This window comes from Tachysurus fulvidraco, chromosome 14 (genome assembly GCF_022655615.1).
Source record: "Tachysurus fulvidraco isolate hzauxx_2018 chromosome 14, HZAU_PFXX_2.0, whole genome shotgun sequence".
Taxonomy (NCBI): domain Eukaryota; kingdom Metazoa; phylum Chordata; class Actinopteri; order Siluriformes; family Bagridae; genus Tachysurus; species Tachysurus fulvidraco.
In genome coordinates this window covers 11,778,827-11,798,031 of record NC_062531.1, presented here as the reverse complement: position 1 = coordinate 11,798,031, position 19,205 = coordinate 11,778,827, and the positions used below count along the sequence as shown (strand labels likewise).

The window sequence follows — 19,205 nt, the reverse complement described above, 5'->3', positions numbered from 1 at the left end:
TTTATTATATGTTATCATGCTTTATCAGTGCCATTCTGTTTACACTGCGGAGCTCCTGCTCCTTTCTGATTCTTATCTATCTATCTATCTATCTATCTATCTATCTATCTATCTATCTATCTATCTATCTATCTATCTATCTCATATTTTTCTTCTTATTGTTCATATATTTCCTTGTTTCTGCACTATCATGGAGAATGTGTTTAATTACAGACGACTGTACGAGGCAGTAAGCTCTCACTATTTCTCCATATGTTTAGTACGTGCCTGCGGATCTGGGTGCGCGCATAAGCAGGCAGACAGCAGCATGCGCGTCTGAGCAGCCGCGCAGGCGCGTGGAGCCTCGAACCACCATCTACCGGGACAACATGGAGAGAAAAGGTAATCTCGTTTAACGTTACATATTCATATTTAAAAAAACTTAGGCTTGGCTTCACTATCGTGTTTACTATAGTAAATGACGTCTTATTGAATTTTAGCATGCTATTTTGATATGTCGCTTGAAATATCTCGTTTTGTCCACGGACACGTCGATACGAGCGACCGGACGCTAATGTCACACAGCAGTTAGCGTTAGCGTTAGCTTTAGCTTTAGCCAGGTTCCTAACGTTAACGAAGCGAACCGATGCACTAGCCGAGTACTAGTTAGTACAATAGGCGTTATTAACCACTGCTTGCTCGGTAATCACATTTCTAGTCCTGTTTCCTGTTGTTGTACGTATGAAACGGCAGTATAGAGCCACATTGTGTACAAAGTACCAGAGGAATCTTTGTTTAAGGCTAAATTACCTCATACAGTCTTGTCCATGATGGAAACTTAAGGAATCCCATCATTTGGTCCACGGCCTTGTGATATAACCGCGTTATCATTATGTCGCATCCCTCTACCTGGGTTAAATTTATATTTCTAGAAGCTTTTTAAGTGCGTTTTTCGGGGAAGGATTTCGGACTGAAGCTTGCTAACAAGCTAACGTCTGTGATTTAATAAGAGTTCCCGTTTTCTTTTCTTTTCTTTTCTTTTTTTTTTTTAGTTCTTTCAAGGATGAAACATTCATCATTTGGTCGATGTATAAAAGCCCCATCAGCTTGGTTTTGTAATGTCAGTCTGTGATTTGCAGAAGTGTTACTGGTGGGTGTGTTTGAGCTTACATAGCTATTGTGGTCTAAATTAAGTTTTTTCCTGTTTTTATTTTTTGTTAAACCCCCTAACAGTTCTCGCCCTCCAGGCCAGGAAGAAAAGGGGCAAAGCCAAGAAACCAACCAAGAAGTAAGTTTGCTTCCTATTTACCTCGTTCTGTGCAGTATGTAGATCAGCAGGGACAGCAGTGGTTTGTTTTGGTTTGTGTACGATATGCATACAAACATGGCAGCTTGATGGCTATAGTAGTGACTAATTTCACTTAAAGTACAGCAGGGTACATGCTGCTTTAGGGTTATGTCTTATTTGCTTGTGTTGAATTCTGAAGTGGTTTGTGTCCATGCCCTAAAAATGGAGGACACTTTATGGCCCTTACTGGCAAATGCATTCCATGCAGGTCTTCTGGACTCCATAAATACACATGCAAATCTATGGATAATTTTGTGGTCCGCTAGTGTGCCACTTGCACTTTGCAAAATGGATTCCCACCAGGCACAAATAAAACATCTTGTTTTGTCTTGGACCTAAACCTTTTATATTCTATACATTTCATAGCCAAAATCTTATTACTGGTGGTATCTTGGCTTGTATTTCAGTGCTGTACTGTGTCACAAATTCTAAGTACCTGCAGATATAGCATGCAGAAATATAATTCTTCATAGTGAGGCTTTGCTAGTAAAGTGTACAGATAGAAGTCCATTGTTCAAAAACCAATATGAAGTGAAATCTTCTTTTTATATTTGAAAGAGTAATATGGGACCATCACATGCTTATAAACTTGTGTACCACAAACCTTCAATAACAGCCTCTAGGTTCAACTTTATTTACTTAAATCTACTTAACTGGAAGTTAAAGCTTAAATTTGTGCTAGAATTTCTTAGTTGAGTTACAGGAAAATACAGGATGTCCTTTCCCTATGTCAGCTGCTTAAGTGAGATACTGGGATATACCCCAGGGATGGATGAAATGATACAGAGGCTGAAATCTATCATTCACAGTAAATAGCAGGCCACTGGATGGATTATTATAGTACACCTTTAGGTTTTGTGTGTTTTGTACTTATCTGTATCGTGTGTCCTGGTATGGTATTTTTGCCATTATATGACCATCAGTACTAGGGTAATGTATTCGCATTTATCTAACTGGATCATGTTCTTCCAGGCCAGCTCATCAACCGAGAGGAGCATTGCAGCAGCAGCAACAACAGCAGCAGCAGCAGCAACAGCAGCTCCCTGTAGAACCTCCACAACAGGAGCCTGATGAGGAGATCCTGGGCTCTGATGACGAGGAGCAGGAAGATCCCAATGACTACTGCAAAGGTAACCTGCTTGATATTGCTTGATATGTTTATGATTTATCTTGTATCCTTTAAATACAGCATCTCCTGTTCTGTCTGATGTTACCACGTGATTATAATGTATTGCTTGCATCAGTGAGGGAAAACAAGCAAGAAAACATGAGTTTGCAAATCTGCTGCTTTTGTTTGTCTAGGTGGTTACCACCATGTGAAAATAGGAGACCTGTATAATGGGAAGTACCATGTGATCCGTAAGCTGGGCTGGGGCCATTTTTCCACAGTGTGGCTTGCCTGGGACATTCAGTAAGTTTTGTTTTCTTTACAGAGTAATGTCATAACCTACACAAACACTCACACACCCACACAAACATACACATACACTCCCTTTACTTGTTGCTTTTGTTTGTTTCCTGTCTTATCTATTTCTATCTCAATGCTGTCTTCTCTCTCTTCTCTTGTTTGCTCTACCCCTCTGTGTGTTCAGAGGGAAGCGATTTGTGGCAATGAAAGTAGTAAAGAGTGCAGAGCACTACACCGAGACGGCCCTGGATGAGATAAAGCTGCTGAGATCTGTTAGTACTACTTCTTTTGTTCACTGACTTTTACAACAGGCATGTCCACAATCACCAATTATATTAGAGGTAGGTTGCAATGCACTTTGCTGACTCTATTTTGTGTTCAGGTAAGGAACACTGACCCTGATGATCCAAACCGAGAGATGGTGGTTCAGCTGTTGGATGATTTCAAAATATCTGGTATCAATGGAACTCGTATCCTTCCCATAAAAAAACATTGAATGTCTGTGTTGGTTAAAATGTATTTAAGAATGTGCATACAAGTGCTGTTGTAGACCAGGCTGAGATCAACATTGTTGTGAATCTCTCTGACTGGAGCAAGTACACAGTTTTAAGAGCTCACAAAGATTTCTTTTTTGTTTTGGATAATGTGTTATGGGTGCATTGTAGCATTTAATTGAAATTGATTCTGTGCGTCAACAGGCAACTTAATGGCTCTGTTTTGCTGAGATGTTTAATATGATTGTATTGGCAGCAATATTTGTAGGTGGTTACACACTGAATGTGTTCTCATTAGTTTGAAAATGTATTTCTTAACATCACCTCTTAGATGTGTGCATGGTATTTGAAGTGTTGGGACACCATTTACTCAAGTGGATTATCAAGTCTAACTATCAAGGTTTACCCCTCCCTTGTGTGAAAAGCATCATTCGGCAGGTAACCACACCCATACATACTTGTGGCAAATAATGATCAATATAATGTCAACAGTGTAATAGAAGGCAAACCTTTATTTACTGTACATTGCCTTTTTAGTTTTTAATAAACAAAATGAGACCATAAGAAGTAGGGTGTTTGGCTGTTGTGCAGGTAAGTTCAGTGATTCATGTACCGTTGAATAACACAGCTTATGTTTCACACTGTTGTAGGTTTTGCAGGGCCTCGATTACTTGCACACAAAGTGTAAGATTATCCACACGGACATAAAACCAGAGAACATACTGATGAGTGTGGATGAGTCATATGTGAGAAGACTGGCAGCTGAAGCCACGGAGTGGCAGAAAGCTGGCGCCCCCCCTCCCTCTGGATCTGCAGGTCTTTCTGAATGATACTCTTGCCCTGTCTTTTTTCTGCTTATTGTAAAATTTGCTTACTTTTACATTTATGCAGTTAGGCTTATGCTCAGCATGTAGTGTATAAACTTATCCTTAACCTGATTTTCTGATGCATTACAGACAAGAATGAACTCGCTCTGTTATTTGTTTGCCTATGAACTCATTTTCTGTTTGCGTTCTTATTTTCAGTATACACTTTGATGTTTTCATGGTCCCTGTGCTCTCTAGCACAGCCTGTATGTTCACTTTCTCTAGTCCTGCAGCATTGCTGCCGAGTTACTGTGAAATCTTTCATGTTCAACAACCACAGCTGTTTGTTGTACAAGAATCTGTCTCTCTTTTTGTTTCAGTGAGTACAGCACGAGTGCCTAAACAAGTAAGCATGCTTGTGCTTTTATCTATGGTTATAAACTGTTTAAAACAAGCCATTTCCTCTGTTTTTGTTTGTTTGAGCAAAAATTTGAGATCAAAATCCTAATGTCTCATTTGTACAGTTTCACTGTATAACCCTAGTTCTCCTTACTCTCTTTAGTCTGCTTGAGCATTAGTACGGTTTGTCTGTATCACTGTTTTTCTCCACAGGCATCCAAAATGTCGAAGAACAAAAAAAAGAAGCTGAAAAAGAAGCAGAAGCGTCAGGCAGAGCTGCTGGAGAAATGCATTCAGGACCTAGAAGAAATTGAGAATGGGACCGAAGTTGCCGAAGAGGATGAAGATGACACACAGCCTCCCAAGTCACCTTGTTGTGCACCTCTTAGACAAGCCTCTATGCAGGATATTGGTGAAGAGGAAGTAATAGGACAGTGTTTAATGGGTAAGGCTCTTTTTAATCATGTTTTATGTATACCACTTAGTGGCCAGGTACCAAATTATCGGGCAATCATGCCTACTGCTCTTTTATTTGCTGTACCAAAATTTGATTGATGAATAAAGTTGAAAACATTTAGATTTATTTTCTATGACTTTAGATGACATTGTTCATTGACTTGTTCGTTCTGCTTTTAAAATCAGTCGTAATTAGTCCTTTACATAAATTGCATATTTTTTAAATTAGCTAAATGTGACCTAGCAAAAAAATATTAGCTCTGTTTGGAGGGCAAGAAGAACTTGCATGAGATTGTTCTCTGCCACTTGAACTTGATGTAGCTTTAAGTCTAATGATTGTGGCTTAGCTTGCTAAGGCATACATACAGTTGAAAGATGAACAAAATGATGACATTTGATTTCTTATCAGGTGTGTGATGTAATTTTCTCTTATCAGGTTGAGATGTGTCAAGTTGATTTCTGTTCTATAGCCTGTGACAACCCTTTTGCTTAACACTATCTGTTAGCTAGACCAACTAGATCAAAAATATATTTTCCTGTAACATTGATGATCATTTGTATTTTTGAAAATGAATGATTAGATGAACATTTAATGATTTTAGTGGTACTTCCTTGGTTTATATTTCACAAGTTATTGTCAGATTTTGTTGAAATGGGAAGAATGTGATCAGATTTTCTGCTCATCTTGATGCTCATTTCATGTTTTGGATTAGATGTGCTAAGTTTGGGCTGGGTTCCATCATCCATTTTGACTGGATTTTTTGTCCCTCTAAACCCAGCTAACCCGAGAGAGCGCCTCACTTCTGGTGCTTCAGATGAGCTCAACTGTAATGGCCACCTGCCTGGCAGCCAATCTCTACCCGAGGAAGAACTAGATGAAATCAAGCAACAAATGCATCTGAAACAGGAGGACCAGCGCAATGCTAATGTAGGATCTTCATGGGACATGCCCCAGAGCCCTTATGAGTACTGTAATGGGCTGTATTCTCCTGATCCTGGCCAGAGTCACCGTAATGGAGATGTGAGGGAGGAGGGAGAAGATGACAAACTGCAGGAAAGGCCACTGCCTACCAGAGACAAGGAGTCGTCACTGCAAAATGGTCAGCCAGCTGCACACTCAAAATAAATAATTCTTCCTGGTCTTGTTTTAAGCTCATCACAAATTTGTGTATACATTTTGTTTCTATATATATATATATATATATATATATATATCTTCTTTCTACTTGGATCTATAATAATTACATTGGGTAATTATTTGCCTATCTCTCTTCTCATAGCCAAACTGGCAGCAGGGAGCCTTCTAGTCAATCCCTTGGAACCGATTAATTCAGACAAGATCAAGGTCAAGATTGCTGACTTAGGCAATGCATGCTGGGTGGTAAGAGGCTTCATCTTTCCATTGACCCTTTATGGATTGTCAACATACTCTTTCCAGTTTATTCTGCTGTAGTCTAAACACTAAGCAAACATTACTATTTGATATATTACATTTTATATAAAAATAAAATTATATTCAATTTAAACTCGTTAGTTTAACAGTGGGGCCTGTCACCATGTCACTTATTCCGGATCTGCTAGTTTTTGGATTATTTATTTTCATCTGGGAAATGTTATCAAGTACGCACATACCTTATTTACACACGTACCTTATGGCTGAACTGGTGAATGAAAATGCTGTTTTCCTCTAGCAAAAACACTTCACTGAGGACATACAGACAAGGCAGTATCGCTCCCTGGAGGTGCTGATTGGTGCAGGTTACAGTACACCAGCTGATATATGGAGTACAGCATGTATGGTGAGAGATATACAATACTTATAACAAGCACTGAACAAGTGTATAGTTTTAACTACAAAAAAAACCTCTATACATTTACTTAATGTTCTGTCCAGTGGCATAATTACTTAATCTCGATTTGTTTTTAATGACTTCCTTACTATTTGTAAGCATAGATGTGGCAGTTTCCTGATTGTTCCTGAGACTCTTTCAGTTAAAAATCTCTTCCTCTACGTGTCCTTCCTCTCATGGCAGGCATTTGAACTGGCCACTGGAGACTACTTGTTTGAACCCCACTCTGGTGAAGATTATTCTAGAGATGAAGGTAAAAAATTTACTTCCTGTCTCCACTTTGCTATAGACTTCCTTTTTAAACACTATGTGTAGTCCTCTGTGCTGATGCTAGTTACTTGTAGTCCTATGTTTGGCTAGTTTGAACTACAGGCATAGTCGCTTTACCTTTCCACTGCATATATGCCTACTATTGGTTTTCCAAGACGGTGGCAGTATTTTATTAAGATAAGATTGACTAATGATTTTATTTGTGATTGCACCACATACTCTGTGTATATCTTGCAGTTATTGAGTTTTTTTTTTTTTTTAAGTTAAGCACAACACTGAGACTTCACTATGCATCACTACATAAGATAATGTAACTGGCTGTAACTTTATTCCTGAGTCTCTTTCCCTTCTAACAGAGCTAGAAATAAAATCCGCACCAATGTTTCCACCTTCTCTACTTGATTGTTCCCACTCAATTCTCTCCTCCTTTCCAGACATCCTTCTGCATTTTGGTTGCACTATTATGTTGCCTTTTTGAATCACATCTGCAGGGATGTTTTTAATCATATCCAAATCTATAGGTCTCCTTCATGCTTCACTTAACCAAGTGCTTTTTTGATGCTTATTACATTCCTTATGTTATTTCTGCATGCATCCAGGGAGAGCCAAACTGGAAAAGATGCTTGTTTCTTTCACAATATTTACTGCAGTTTAAATGCAGTATGTCAAAAGCAAAAGCACTTGTCCATTTAGTTTTCACCCACAAAAAGTAAATTCTAGATTGTAGATAAATACTTGCGAATAAGTCCCGAAAAGACTGGACATTCTGGTGGAAATTCCCATGATGTTTGTGTGTACAACATTTTTTGCCAATGTGTCTTTCTAACCATTTCTCACATACTGTCCTGCATGGTATTTTAAAGAACTAATGAGAACCGTGTCTGCTGTATGATTGTGTGTTCTTAACCTGATAAAATCTAAACTACCTCAGCTACTTGAAATGAGGTTATTCTGAAATTTGCTAGTTGTTGAGTTTTCATAATTCAAATATGGTGAGTGTTGGTTCTCACTGCTCTTTTTAAAAAACCAACAAACCTGAACCCATCCCCACAGCCACCTCCATATTCAGTATGCACAGTTTTAGTTTTTTCCCTGCTGTCTGATTCGAAGCTGATTCAGTGCTCTGCCCTTGTGTTCTGGCATCTCCTGTCCCTGTCCCTGAACATATGTGAACATTCTTGGTCCTGAATGCTGAGTAGAACATTTCTAGGTAGCATTTACACTTTCTGTATGTACATCTAGGTCCTAATATGCATGTACACATGTATCCTTTTTATCATGCCCATTGCTGCTCATCTTGCTTTTGTCGTTGCTGCTGTCATTCTGTCTGTCTCTTTCTCTCTCCTGTCCTACCCTTGATTTTCCTCCAGACCACCTTGCTCTGATCATTGAACTGTTGGGTAGAATTCCCAGACACTATGCTCTGTGTGGGAAAGTTTCACAGGAATACTTCAGTCGGAGAGGTACGCGTATCATGACAGAGAATTCCACCCTGGGCCTCAAGGGAAAGTGTGAGGATGTTTTTGCAGCTTCTTTTGACAGGGCATTGTACACGTGTAGTTTCAACTAGTATTACTCAGACATCACAGTTAAAGGGTGTCAGTGGATTCCTAAATTCTTCTCCTACTTAATACAATTTTATTTTTTGATGCTTGCAGGTAATTCATTCGACTGTGGAAGTAATGAACCTCACTAGGCCATTAATGGCTAGTGAATGTTTTTTTTCAATTGGTTTTCTCTTTAAATACCACCACAAAAACTGTACTTCAGAATTATCTTTTTGCTTGATCTTAAAGGGATTCTGAGCTAAATAGGAAATGGAATAATGCAACCAGTCAGACGGCTGACTACGATCTCTGTGCTGTCAGATTTAGGCTGCATGCTTCCTCTCTGCTACACCCTTCTCCCAGAGTGGATAAATGACCATTAACCATGTTTGATCAATATGTGGTTTTGTTTTGTCTCCCATCAACCACCCCACATTCCCACCCTCCCTTCAACCATGAAAACAACCCCCTTTTTTTGTTGCCATGCAAAATGGCAGACCACATTGCTTTGATCATTGAGCTGTTGGGGATGATCCCACGCAAACTCATAATTGCGGGAAAGTACTCCAAGGACTTTTTCACCAAGAAAGGTAATATTGTTTTGTGACTTCCTTGTTTTGTATTTCAATGATTTCACATACACACTATATAACATATGGTTGATGAGCTTTTGTGAAGTCTTTCATAGAAGCACTTTGATAAATGTTTGTAAGGATTTGATTGTTTGTTTGTACAATAAGTGCTTAAGCATCCTGCAGCTCTGTTAACCTCTATACCATGATGCCATTAGAAGGGGAATGTGAAATGATGGAAGGAGATTCAATCCAGTGACGTACATGTGCACATGGCATCTCTAGCTGCTTTGTATTGATTTGTAGATGATAATTTTTCAGCAGCAGTTCTAAGACGTATGTTGCCTCTTTTGGACTGGTGTGGTGACATCCAAATACCAGCACTATTAGGGTCCCTCAATAAGCTGCATCATACAGAGGCACACTGAAACTTATTTGATGATGCATCCATGATTTTGATGTAAAAATTGTATTCAGACAATCTAGATAGTAGAGGAACGTGATTGGAGAGACGACCATTATGGCTATGAAATTATCCTCGTTGCTGTTGCTATGATGAGCAAAACTCAACATTTATTTTATGACTTATTGGTTGCAAAATATTTGCAAGGCTGGAAACTTTCCATGGGAATTAACGGGAATATATGGAAATATGCAGTATGGGAATTAACTGGGAATTTTAAAAAAATGCAGAGTTGCCTATAACAAGGAACTTAAATGTAGTTAAAAAAATCTTGCAGCATTGTTTTGTTTAAAACAACAAGATTTAATGCAATTTAAGTTGAATCTGTACCCTGCATTCCTCGGTCACTTGCACACAGCACACTGCTTACTGGAGGGCCATTGAGGCCAAACCCCCTGCATGTACTTGCATTCTTCCATAACCTGCACATTAACACTTCATTTTAGGGTCATTTAACTAGTTGCTTATTAGCATGAATATTAATAGAATATTGGCTATTTATTAGTACTTATTAAGCACATATTAATGCATTATACTGCATTACCTTATTCTACATTCTTAATTGTACCCAATACCTAAATTTAATAACTACCTTACTAACTCTTAATAAGCAGTAAATTAGGAGTGTTGCCACATGCACGGATAATTTGATGACCCTCTCCAACACACTCACTTGTGAAAAAATGCTTCATTTTACATTTTGATCGGAAAGTTCTACTTACAGTTAAATCAGTCAAGGTGTCATTTTTAAAATTTGTATTACCTTGCATGCATGTCTGCTTATGACCAAACAAAATGTTTATTTATGTTTTGTATATGATATAGTTTATATAAATTTCCCTATATTTCCAAATAATTCCCATAAATTCCCGTAAAGTTTCCAATTTGGAATATTTCCAAAATTCCCCAGGTTAAGTTCCCGTGGAAAGTTTCCGGAAATTTGCCGGAAACTTTCCGCCCCTTTGCAACCCTACTTATTATACGATTTAAGAAGCAATAGAATGCGGATTAAGACCTCTTCTGTTGGGCTTCACCCCATTTGCTAGAAGCAAATGGGGTGAATAAAGAGCTTTGAGCGTATATATTCGAATTTGTTTCCAACATAAAACTGAATAAATGTGAAACAAGGAAGACAAAATGTTTAATCAAATGATAAGGTGCCGAAAGTGACAGATGTTGTCCATGTTCAGAAAATAGTGAATATTTTTTTACTGACTTATGAAAGAATATTTTTAACTTGTACCCTTTTGCTGTGACTACCTTGCATGCAAATGATAGAATGATAAATGTTTAAAAAGCAGTACAAGGTTTGTTTGGAAAAGTCTAAATAATGTGAATCATTTCAAAATTATCAAATGTGTTGAATTTGTCAAATATTTATCGTGGAGCTGTTTCATGCAGCTAGACAATTGTTGCCAGTAAAATTAGGTATGTAGTAAAGAAAAATAGTAATTCTATAGTAAGTTAATGCATATTTAAAAAAACAACAATCATTTATCATTTTTGTTAAAACTGTAGAGTCCCTCATGTATGCATGCTTTACTGCTTTAATTGATATAGTGTGTCAGTATGTCGAGAGTGTGCAGGGTCTAAATGTGTGATCTGTGCAGGTGACCTGAAGCATATCACCAAGTTGAAGCCTTGGGGTCTGTTGGAGGTGCTGTTGGATAAATATGAGTGGTCCCCTGAGGATGCTGAGACCTTTGCAGACTTCCTGCTTCCCATGCTTGAACTCGTCCCTGAGAAAAGAGCCACGGCTGCTGAATGCCTGCGCCATCCGTGGCTCTCCCTCTAGTGGCTCATCTAAATTTCTGCAGCCCCATTTCCTCCACTTCCATATGAGACTGCAACATATCACTTTCCAGTTTGAGTGCATACCAGAATAGTACCTGTAATTATTTTTGTGTGTGGTTTATTGTATGTTTCACTTGAGAAATGCGTTGTTATCCTGGTTGTTTTATGTCTTGAGACTTATTTCCTGAGGCAGCGTTTGTCCTCAAACTCTACTTCTTCCCCTAAATTTGCACAACAGTTTTAGGGAACATCTCTTGTATTATTCTAGCTGTGTGATACATCCTAAAAGTTCAGATTTTTGTATTTTGCTAGGCTTTAGCTGTCCATAGGCTTGTTGTAAGGGCACATATTGTGAGTCACTTTGTTACATGTTTCCTAGTTTTGGGAGTGCGCACACCAGAGGTAGAAAAGGAACCATTAGGTTTACATCATACCTGTAGAAAATAATTTGTAGTTTATTTTAGGAAATGCCATACCACTGTGTAATTTTGTCTCTAAAAGTGTCAGTTGTGGGTTTTTTTTTTTTTTTTTTTTTAACGTGTCACTTTACTTCAAATCTGAGTACACTTGGAGGATTGCTTTCTCGCTTTCTATGCTTCCAGAAAATGAGTAGCTGTTAAACACCACCGAAAAGATAGTTGTGAAAAGTCTGTGTTTGTGAGTGTGCGGGAGAGAGATTGAGTGAGCGAGTCTGTGCGCATGCATATGTGTGTTTGTCTTGTTAGTGTATATATGTGTACCAAAGACTTTGCCTTGATCTGTATATTACAGCCATGTACAGTTTTTAAAGAAATCATACTATTGATAACTAAGATTATTTAGCTGGATAGTAATGTTTTAATAAAATATTTGGAAGAGGGGTGAAATTTGATTTATTTCTTTGTAGGAAGGTTCCAATTTAATTGAGCAGTGCTTTATGACCTAATGGCAAAATTGTTTGAGATGGAGAAAACTCACATAGACTGCAAAGTGTTTTTTAAAATGTTTACTATACATCAAGTTTGTAATGTTTTTGTTTAGATTCTACCAATTTTAGTATACACCAATCTGCCAGGGTGGTCATGCTCAGTGGCTATGGGATGCTCATTGTGAATCTTCAGTTGTCAGAACAGCTTCTGGATTCAGTTTTTTGACTCTGTAGAGACAGAGAAGTATGTTGTCATGTTCTTGAAGCCAAAACTTTGTATACATTACTCTAGCAAGCTTCAACATTATACTCAATTTAAGAAATGCTTATTATATAATCCTAACACACTGCAAACCACTAGCTTTCTAGTATCCTTAATGTAGCAGTGAGACGCACTTTAAGAAAAGCTAAACAAGTACACAAGTATCACAGTCCAAGCACACAAATGTTTTTGAAAATAATGAACTTTTAGTGGTTTTACCTTCCCCTGTCTCCAGTTGGAATTCATCAGGCAGCAGGCTGTCCTGTCTGTTTCCCAGAGTGAAGGCCACAAGTGCAAGCATGAGTGCATCCAGGATGCAGATGATGGCTAGAATGTAGGCCCAACGCACCGTGCAGTTCCCCAGTGTGTACTTACTCGTCTGCTCGCCACACATGCGCTTTACCTCAGGAGAGTCCCATCCATCAGGGTAAATCATACAGCCCAGTACCATCAGCAAAGCTAGAGAATGGAGAACACGTTGAGCAAAAACATGCTTGCACCGTGTATGGCATCTATTTATCAGTCTCTATTTATCGGTCTCAAATCAGTTTCTTGGCCAGTACACCTTTTATCTGCTGGTAGAAATAGAACAATGAGCTTTTACTCACAGTGGATCCAGAGCCCATCCTGATAACTGCATGAGAGTTAATACCCTGGAATAGAAAGCCAGTCCATTGCAGGGCACCATGCATGCACACATTCACACCTAGGGGCAGTTTATCTTAGTGAACCAAATACTGGCATGTTTTTGGGAAGTGGGAAGAACATGCACACATGTTCAAGCAGGTCTGGTCAAGATCAAGCCAATGACTTTAGAGTTGTGTGGCAGTAATGCTATTTAGAACACTTAGTTAAGTATTACGTTTGTAATGAATTCTGCCTGGTAGAGCTGGAAGGCACATTTGAAGTATGTAAACACAGAAGCTAAGGACCTCTGACTTGACTTATGCTGTAGGCTACCATCCGAGGTCAATAACACATCATCTAGCATTAAACAGTTTAACAGCTCATTAAGAGATTGTTTAGACATGCATTAAACAGTTTAACAGCTCATTAAGAGATTGTTTAGACATGCATTCAACCATGTTCAAAGTAATATCATTAACCATGGTAACAGGTTGCAGCAACGTTTCTGAACTAAAGTGACTATTCACACCACAGACCCCCAAAACACACCAGCAAGTCCACCTCTGAATGGCTGAAGAAAAACAAAATGTCCTGACCTGAATCCTATTGTGATGCTGTTACAAGACCTTTAAAAGGTGGATCATGCTTAAAATCCTTCCAATGTGTCTGAATTACAACAATTCTGCAAAGATGAGTGGACCAAAATTCCTCCACAGCGCTGTAACAGACTCATTGCAAGTTATCCCGAATGCTTGATTACAGTTCTTTCTGCTAAGGGTGGTTTAATCAGTTATTAGGTTTAGGGCGAAAGCACTTTTTCCACACAGGGCCATGTAGGTTTGGATTTTGTTTTGTTTTTGATTTTGTTTTTAAAAACGGCATGCTGAGTTTACTTGTTATCTTTGACTAATATTTCAATTTTTTGATGATCTGAAACGTTAAAGTGTGACAAACCTGCAAAAAAAAAAAAAAAAAAAAATCAAGAAGAGGGCCAACACTTTTTCACAGCAGTGTGTGTGTGTGTGTGTGTGTGTGTGTGTGTATATATATATATATATATATATATATATATATATATATATATATATATATATATATATATATATATATATATATATATATATATTCATGTATATGCATATGTATATTTACATATTAACTATTAGCTTCAAATATAAAAATTTTAAGTCATGACATAACTTACAAATGAGAGAGCCATATGATTAACACTTACCTGATGAAGTCTGTATCCATGCACATATCTTGTACACACTGGCTGCACTGCAGAAAAAGAAGAGGCTGAAGGAGACCATCGTTCCGACATTTAGTAGCATCGCAGTTCCCACAAAGAACATGGCAGTCTTAAATGCTCCGGATGGAATAGAGCTAAAGTCAAGCACGCTGCCCTTGCAGACAAGCTCTGAGGTGATGGGGTTACCTATGCAGTAGTAGAAGAGCCCGAAGTAGCCAGACTGTGGTGTGTTGACACTGTCGCCTATCCAGTACGGCTGAATAAACACCACCACTGTGATGATGGCAAAGCAGATTGTGAAAATTGCCCACAAGACACCTATGGCTCTGGCATTTCTCACATAGTTTGTCTGGTAGATTTTGACCGCCTCCGTGGCAGGAAGCATTCTCCGCATGTTGATAATTATTTAGAGCCGTCCAGTAAGATAACAAAACTTCCTCAAAACCCCTATCTTGTTAAAGCTGTTCTACAAGAAATCCATTTCCACAGACACCAGAGGTCCATGCATTTGTTATAACTGGAAGTTCACAGAAAAGGGGATGCATCTTCAAAAAGTGACCAATGAACTTCAACACTTGTTCTTTTGTGTCAGAAACAATGTCCTAGCCAACAGAGGTGTCATGGGCTATAAATTTTAAATGGTAATGTGATCAGAATAAGGTGGCGAAACAGTTGACCAGAGTAATCGGATATGCAACAAGCTTTGTTGTTAGTATACAGCTACTTCCTAAATGAGATAAAGAAGACTCAGACAGGGTGGGTGTTTTGTTTAAAACTGGTTTTTAAGTCATTTTCTATATTTTAAATGTACACACATTTGTCTGTGTGACCTTCAGAAAATCTGAGATATGTTAATGTCTGTATTACATATAGTCCCATCTATGACATCTAAGCTGTTACAAATGTGGCTGAAAAGCCAGACTAATATTTTCTATTGCATTTTACATATGATGTTCTGGTTCAGGGTTGGAGGAAAGGCAAAGGAGAAAGCAGAGCAGAAAAAATTGTTGAAAGTCTCACAGACCTGAAAAAGCTGCTTCTTCTGTGTTAAATGTTTGGTGCTATGAGTTGCTAGCTATCAATATCAAGTTCCACATTCTAAATCTAAATGCCTAATGTTTAAAATCTAAACCTAATGTGGAGGAAACACTGCACAGTGAGAATTGACCTCATTTCTGTCTTTGCTCAGACACAATTCATTCGAAATGGGTGTGGCAGTGAAGCCTCAAAGCATGAGCAATAACCAGCAGGTGGAGCTGTTTAAAAATAACAGGTGAGTGTTTCTGCATGTGTTTATTAAAAAAAATTCTTTTAGAGAGAGACGATTAAAAAGACAGCTGGTGCTTCATCATTTGAGAGTTTATCAGTGTTTCAATGTTGAGTGAACTATTTTTGTGTTGGCTCAAATCTGGCTTAAAAACTATTTTTATGTTGGCTGCTCCCACCATTGACCTGGTCAGGGCTGTGATAGAACACAGGAACACTTGGTGTGAGGTGGGAATACACCCTGGATGGGATGCCAGTCCACACACATTTCACACACTCATTCAAATATAATGGAAATTTAGTGTATCAGCTACTCCAGCTACTGACAAGGAGAACTCACACACAGGAAATGCGCACACAAGAGAATAAGTGAAACTCAAACAGTAACCAAGACACAGAATTAATCAGGGAGACCCTGGAGCTATGAGAGAGCAACCAAAAGAATCAACTCAATGTTTTCTTAGTTTATTAATTCTATAATGCAATTAATTATATTTGTATTTATTTTAGTCCAGGTTTCAGTGACTTGTATGAAAACACAGAAATATTGCCCACTAATACACTACTAAAAGAGCTTGATGGGAATAAACCTTCTGTCATTAACAGGGACTAATGGGAAAACAGCTGTGTTTGTACAGCTGTCAAGAAACCTAGAGCTTAGTCACAGATGTACTTTAGTTGTATTTGAGAAAGATGAACCCTTGTGACCTTGGTGCAGGAACGGAGATCTGATATAAAGGGAAAAATAAAACAGACCCTGTGCAAGTGAGTTCACTGTGGATCTAGACACAACACCATGAGGGCTGTGTTAGTGATTGCAATGTGCCTGATGGCCACAGCTCTGGCCACTACTACTCAAACTTCTGAAAGGGGCATTATCATCAACCTGGTAAGAGCGCTGAAACCTGAGCACAAGCTGCTGAACTAAATGATTAAAAGTTGCCACAGTACTTTTTTTCTTTGGATGTGCCACGGAACCTGTATTTCCTACATTTACTTCTTTCCTTGGTGCCTAGGATGACTTATGTTATTTGTATCTGTTTGCCATTTGTTTTAGCATTTCTTGTTAAAATGTCTGCTCTACAGAATAATGGAGAGCTATGTGCCATCAGTGCACAGTGCAAGAGCTCCTGCTGCCATCGTGGTTCCGCTGTCAGCCTGGCTCGCTGTGCCCCACGCGCTGCAGAGAGCGAGACATGCTCTAAAAAGGTGAAGGCCATGCCAGAGACATTATCAGCACAACTTGGGTAGTACAGCCATTTACGGAACAGCATGAATCTACTGCCTAATTCATTTTGGGCCAACTTAAAGAACATGATAAATTTTTTTATATATTTGAAATTTCAGAATGCTAATAGCAGCATTTTCAAAGTGAAACAACCAAACATGGTGTTTTCCACAGCCACTGAATGTATACATTTCTATCTATTTGTATACACAGAAAGAATGCAATTTAAACATAAAACTCTAACAGTGATGTAAACACTCCATCCAAAGCTAATGCAGTCTATGAAATGTTAATTAACATTCAATAGAAACCACTATTCTGTCAGTGTAGCAGATGTTTTGTTATACCCAGGGAGCGAAAATGTAAACATTTACTCATTTTAAATACTTTAATTAATTTCATTTATTAACTGAAATAAACATCCTAGCCTAATTAGGACTGGGTGAAAACATTAGATCAGAATTTGGTTCTGCCAAAACACAAATGCTTCCTACATGACGTATGACATTGGCTGCACATCTTCCATTCCATCTATCGGTAAACAGTGTCATTTCTTTTTTTAAATAAAAGCTTAATTGGGGCTTTAATTAAGAGCTTTTCTTCAGTTCACTGCCTTCACAGTGACACTAACGAACGAACTTGAGAGAAGCATTTATACATAGTTCAGTGGTACAGCTGATCGAAAAAAATGACCTGAAACTTGAAGATGATGAAGGAGGGTTGTGTCCTTTTTCATACGTTTATATTAACTGGCTGTTTGCAGCTGACTATTCTCACATTGTTGTGCATATATTATGTTACTCTTCTTAACATCCTGAAATTATTGACTGTCTAGTAAGGTTATTTTTACAATAACAACACATGAATAATCATGCTCTAATACCTGAATTAATACTAATATAAATATGAATGAATGAAAAAAAGGCTATACTAATCACAAGCTAATGAAGAGCTAACCTTAACCAAGACATGATTCATGAATTCATGCATGAAGGACCACTTCGTAGTATGTTTGTTAGTTACTGTACACATAGGCATACAATAAATCAACATGCTCTATACTAAAGAATAGGAATTAAACATACATCAGTTCAAATCGTTCATCCTTGTGGGTAAAGGAGCAATGCCTTGGGCCCGAGCCAGCCAGAGCATGTGCTAGTACTAAGGTGGGATTTGAAGAAAAATACAAAAATGAAATGATTGGTGTTTATTAATAGTATTAATAGTTAGCTTTCTCTGTTGAATAAGGAAGATTAATGCAAATTAATGAAGTAATTCTGCACCATCCAGTGGTATTTTTGTTTGTGCAGCTGTATATGGCAAATTTGAATTTGTTCATATATTTAAGTCATATTCTTTCTTATAGAGCTTGTTTACGTTCACTTGTGTGTGTTAATTAATTGATAAAATGGTTGTTATTCACACATAAATCCATATCATAGGCATATCATGGCGTAGTTAATGTTAGCTCCGTAATAGTTCATGAATATTACAAGCCTTAACTAGTTAAGTATGATGAGTTTTAATGTGTTAATTCAGGTATGATTATTCTTGTACTGTTAAAGTATACTTTAAAGTGTTAACCTGTATCTGTCTTTTTAGAGCGGCCTGTTTACTATATGCCAGATATTGTGGAAGTCACTAAGAAGTTCTGATACTTAAGTAAAGTGTTTTTCTCCCCATAGAGCCTGTATGGTACATATTACCACTGCACTTGTGAGGACGGACTAAAATGTGACGGTGACTGGTCCATTGGAGGATCCATCGTCAACACCAACTTTGGAACCTGCATAGACCCTCGTCGGGCTCAGACTACTAATAACTAATGCTCATTACACAACACAGAATGGAACAAACTTAAAGCCCAAATATTGCAGACATGCAGCGCATCAAATGTCAAAGGCAATGTTCAAATGCCCAGATATGAGAAACTATGAATTACTTTGATCAAATTGATTGAATGCCACTCTACATCAGTCAATTTACCTGTCAAAAGCCATACTGAAATTTTAATGGATTTTCAGATAAAAAGATTATAGTTCAGTTTAGTCATACTTCCAGTAATAATACAACATAGCACCATATTCAAAGTACATTATATCTAATGCCCAACTGTATCAAAAATGGAAATTCAAGGTCAGCACTGATGTCATCCAGAATCTCTGAGTGCTAGGGTTATTTTAGCCCATGCCAGCATAACACTATTGGTTATTGGTGGTATTCTGTCATGGAGTTGCATGTTGATACAATCAATTAAAAAAATCTTTTCGAACAAAA

General features: G+C 38.0%; 3 protein-coding genes across 4 annotated transcripts; 2 read left to right on the top strand and 1 right to left on the bottom strand.

Annotated features, from left to right (window-relative positions):
* The first annotated feature begins 248 nt into the window (after positions 1-248).
* On the top strand, positions 249-12,246 carry srpk1a (SRSF protein kinase 1a). 2 transcript variants are annotated; one of them, XM_027167546.2, is made up of 16 exons: positions 260-381; positions 1,213-1,267; positions 2,300-2,457; positions 2,630-2,738; positions 2,920-3,007; positions 3,118-3,205; positions 3,561-3,667; positions 3,880-4,045; positions 4,416-4,441; positions 4,648-4,879; positions 5,670-5,990; positions 6,171-6,271; positions 6,582-6,689; positions 6,924-6,993; positions 9,055-9,147; positions 11,203-12,246. In XM_027167546.2, the coding sequence occupies exons 1-16, from the start codon at positions 369-371 to the stop codon at positions 11,385-11,387; spliced, it is 1,920 nt and encodes a 639-aa protein (XP_027023347.1). In that variant the 5' UTR covers positions 260-368; the 3' UTR covers positions 11,388-12,246. The 2 variants fall into 2 exon arrangements, with proteins under 2 accessions (XP_027023348.1, XP_027023347.1); XM_027167547.2 differs by lacking the exons at positions 9,055-9,147; positions 11,203-12,246 and adding an exon at positions 8,381-9,032 and having other exon boundaries at positions 249-381.
* Positions 12,247-12,319: 73 nt separating this feature from the next.
* Positions 12,320-15,701, bottom strand: lhfpl5b (LHFPL tetraspan subfamily member 5b). Its single transcript, XM_027167551.2, has 3 exons — positions 14,417-15,701; positions 12,775-13,014; positions 12,320-12,521 (listed from the first exon to the last, which is right to left on the bottom strand). The coding sequence occupies exons 1-3, from the start codon at positions 14,826-14,828 to the stop codon at positions 12,508-12,510; spliced, it is 666 nt and encodes a 221-aa protein (XP_027023352.1). The 5' UTR covers positions 14,829-15,701; the 3' UTR covers positions 12,320-12,507.
* A 728-nt stretch (positions 15,702-16,429) lies between these two features.
* Positions 16,430-19,205, top strand: LOC113656311 (colipase). The gene is made up of 3 exons (XM_027167553.2): positions 16,430-16,589; positions 16,787-16,909; positions 18,614-19,205. The coding sequence occupies exons 1-3, from the start codon at positions 16,497-16,499 to the stop codon at positions 18,752-18,754; spliced, it is 357 nt and encodes a 118-aa protein (XP_027023354.1). The 5' UTR covers positions 16,430-16,496; the 3' UTR covers positions 18,755-19,205.

Excerpts from the sequence above, each read along its gene's own strand:
- srpk1a (XM_027167546.2), top strand. Across the intron at positions 2,739-2,919 it reads TGGCTTGCCTGGGACATTCA|AGGGAAGCGATTTGTGGCAA; the intron begins GTAAGTTTTGTT and ends CTGTGTGTTCAG. Across the intron at positions 6,690-6,923 it reads TATGGAGTACAGCATGTATG|GCATTTGAACTGGCCACTGG; the intron begins GTGAGAGATATA and ends CTCTCATGGCAG.
- lhfpl5b (XM_027167551.2), bottom strand. The coding sequence starts at position 14,828 with ATGCGGAGAATGCTTCCTGCCACGGAGGCGGTCAAAATCTACCAGACA. Across the intron at positions 13,015-14,416 it reads ATGGATACAGACTTCATCAG|CTTTGCTGATGGTACTGGGC; the intron begins GTAAGTGTTAAT and ends TCCATTCTCTAG.
- LOC113656311 (XM_027167553.2), top strand. The coding sequence starts at position 16,497 with ATGAGGGCTGTGTTAGTGATTGCAATGTGCCTGATGGCCACAGCTCTG. Across the intron at positions 16,590-16,786 it reads GGGGCATTATCATCAACCTG|AATAATGGAGAGCTATGTGC; the intron begins GTAAGAGCGCTG and ends TCTGCTCTACAG. Across the intron at positions 16,910-18,613 it reads GCGAGACATGCTCTAAAAAG|AGCCTGTATGGTACATATTA; the intron begins GTGAAGGCCATG and ends TTCTCCCCATAG.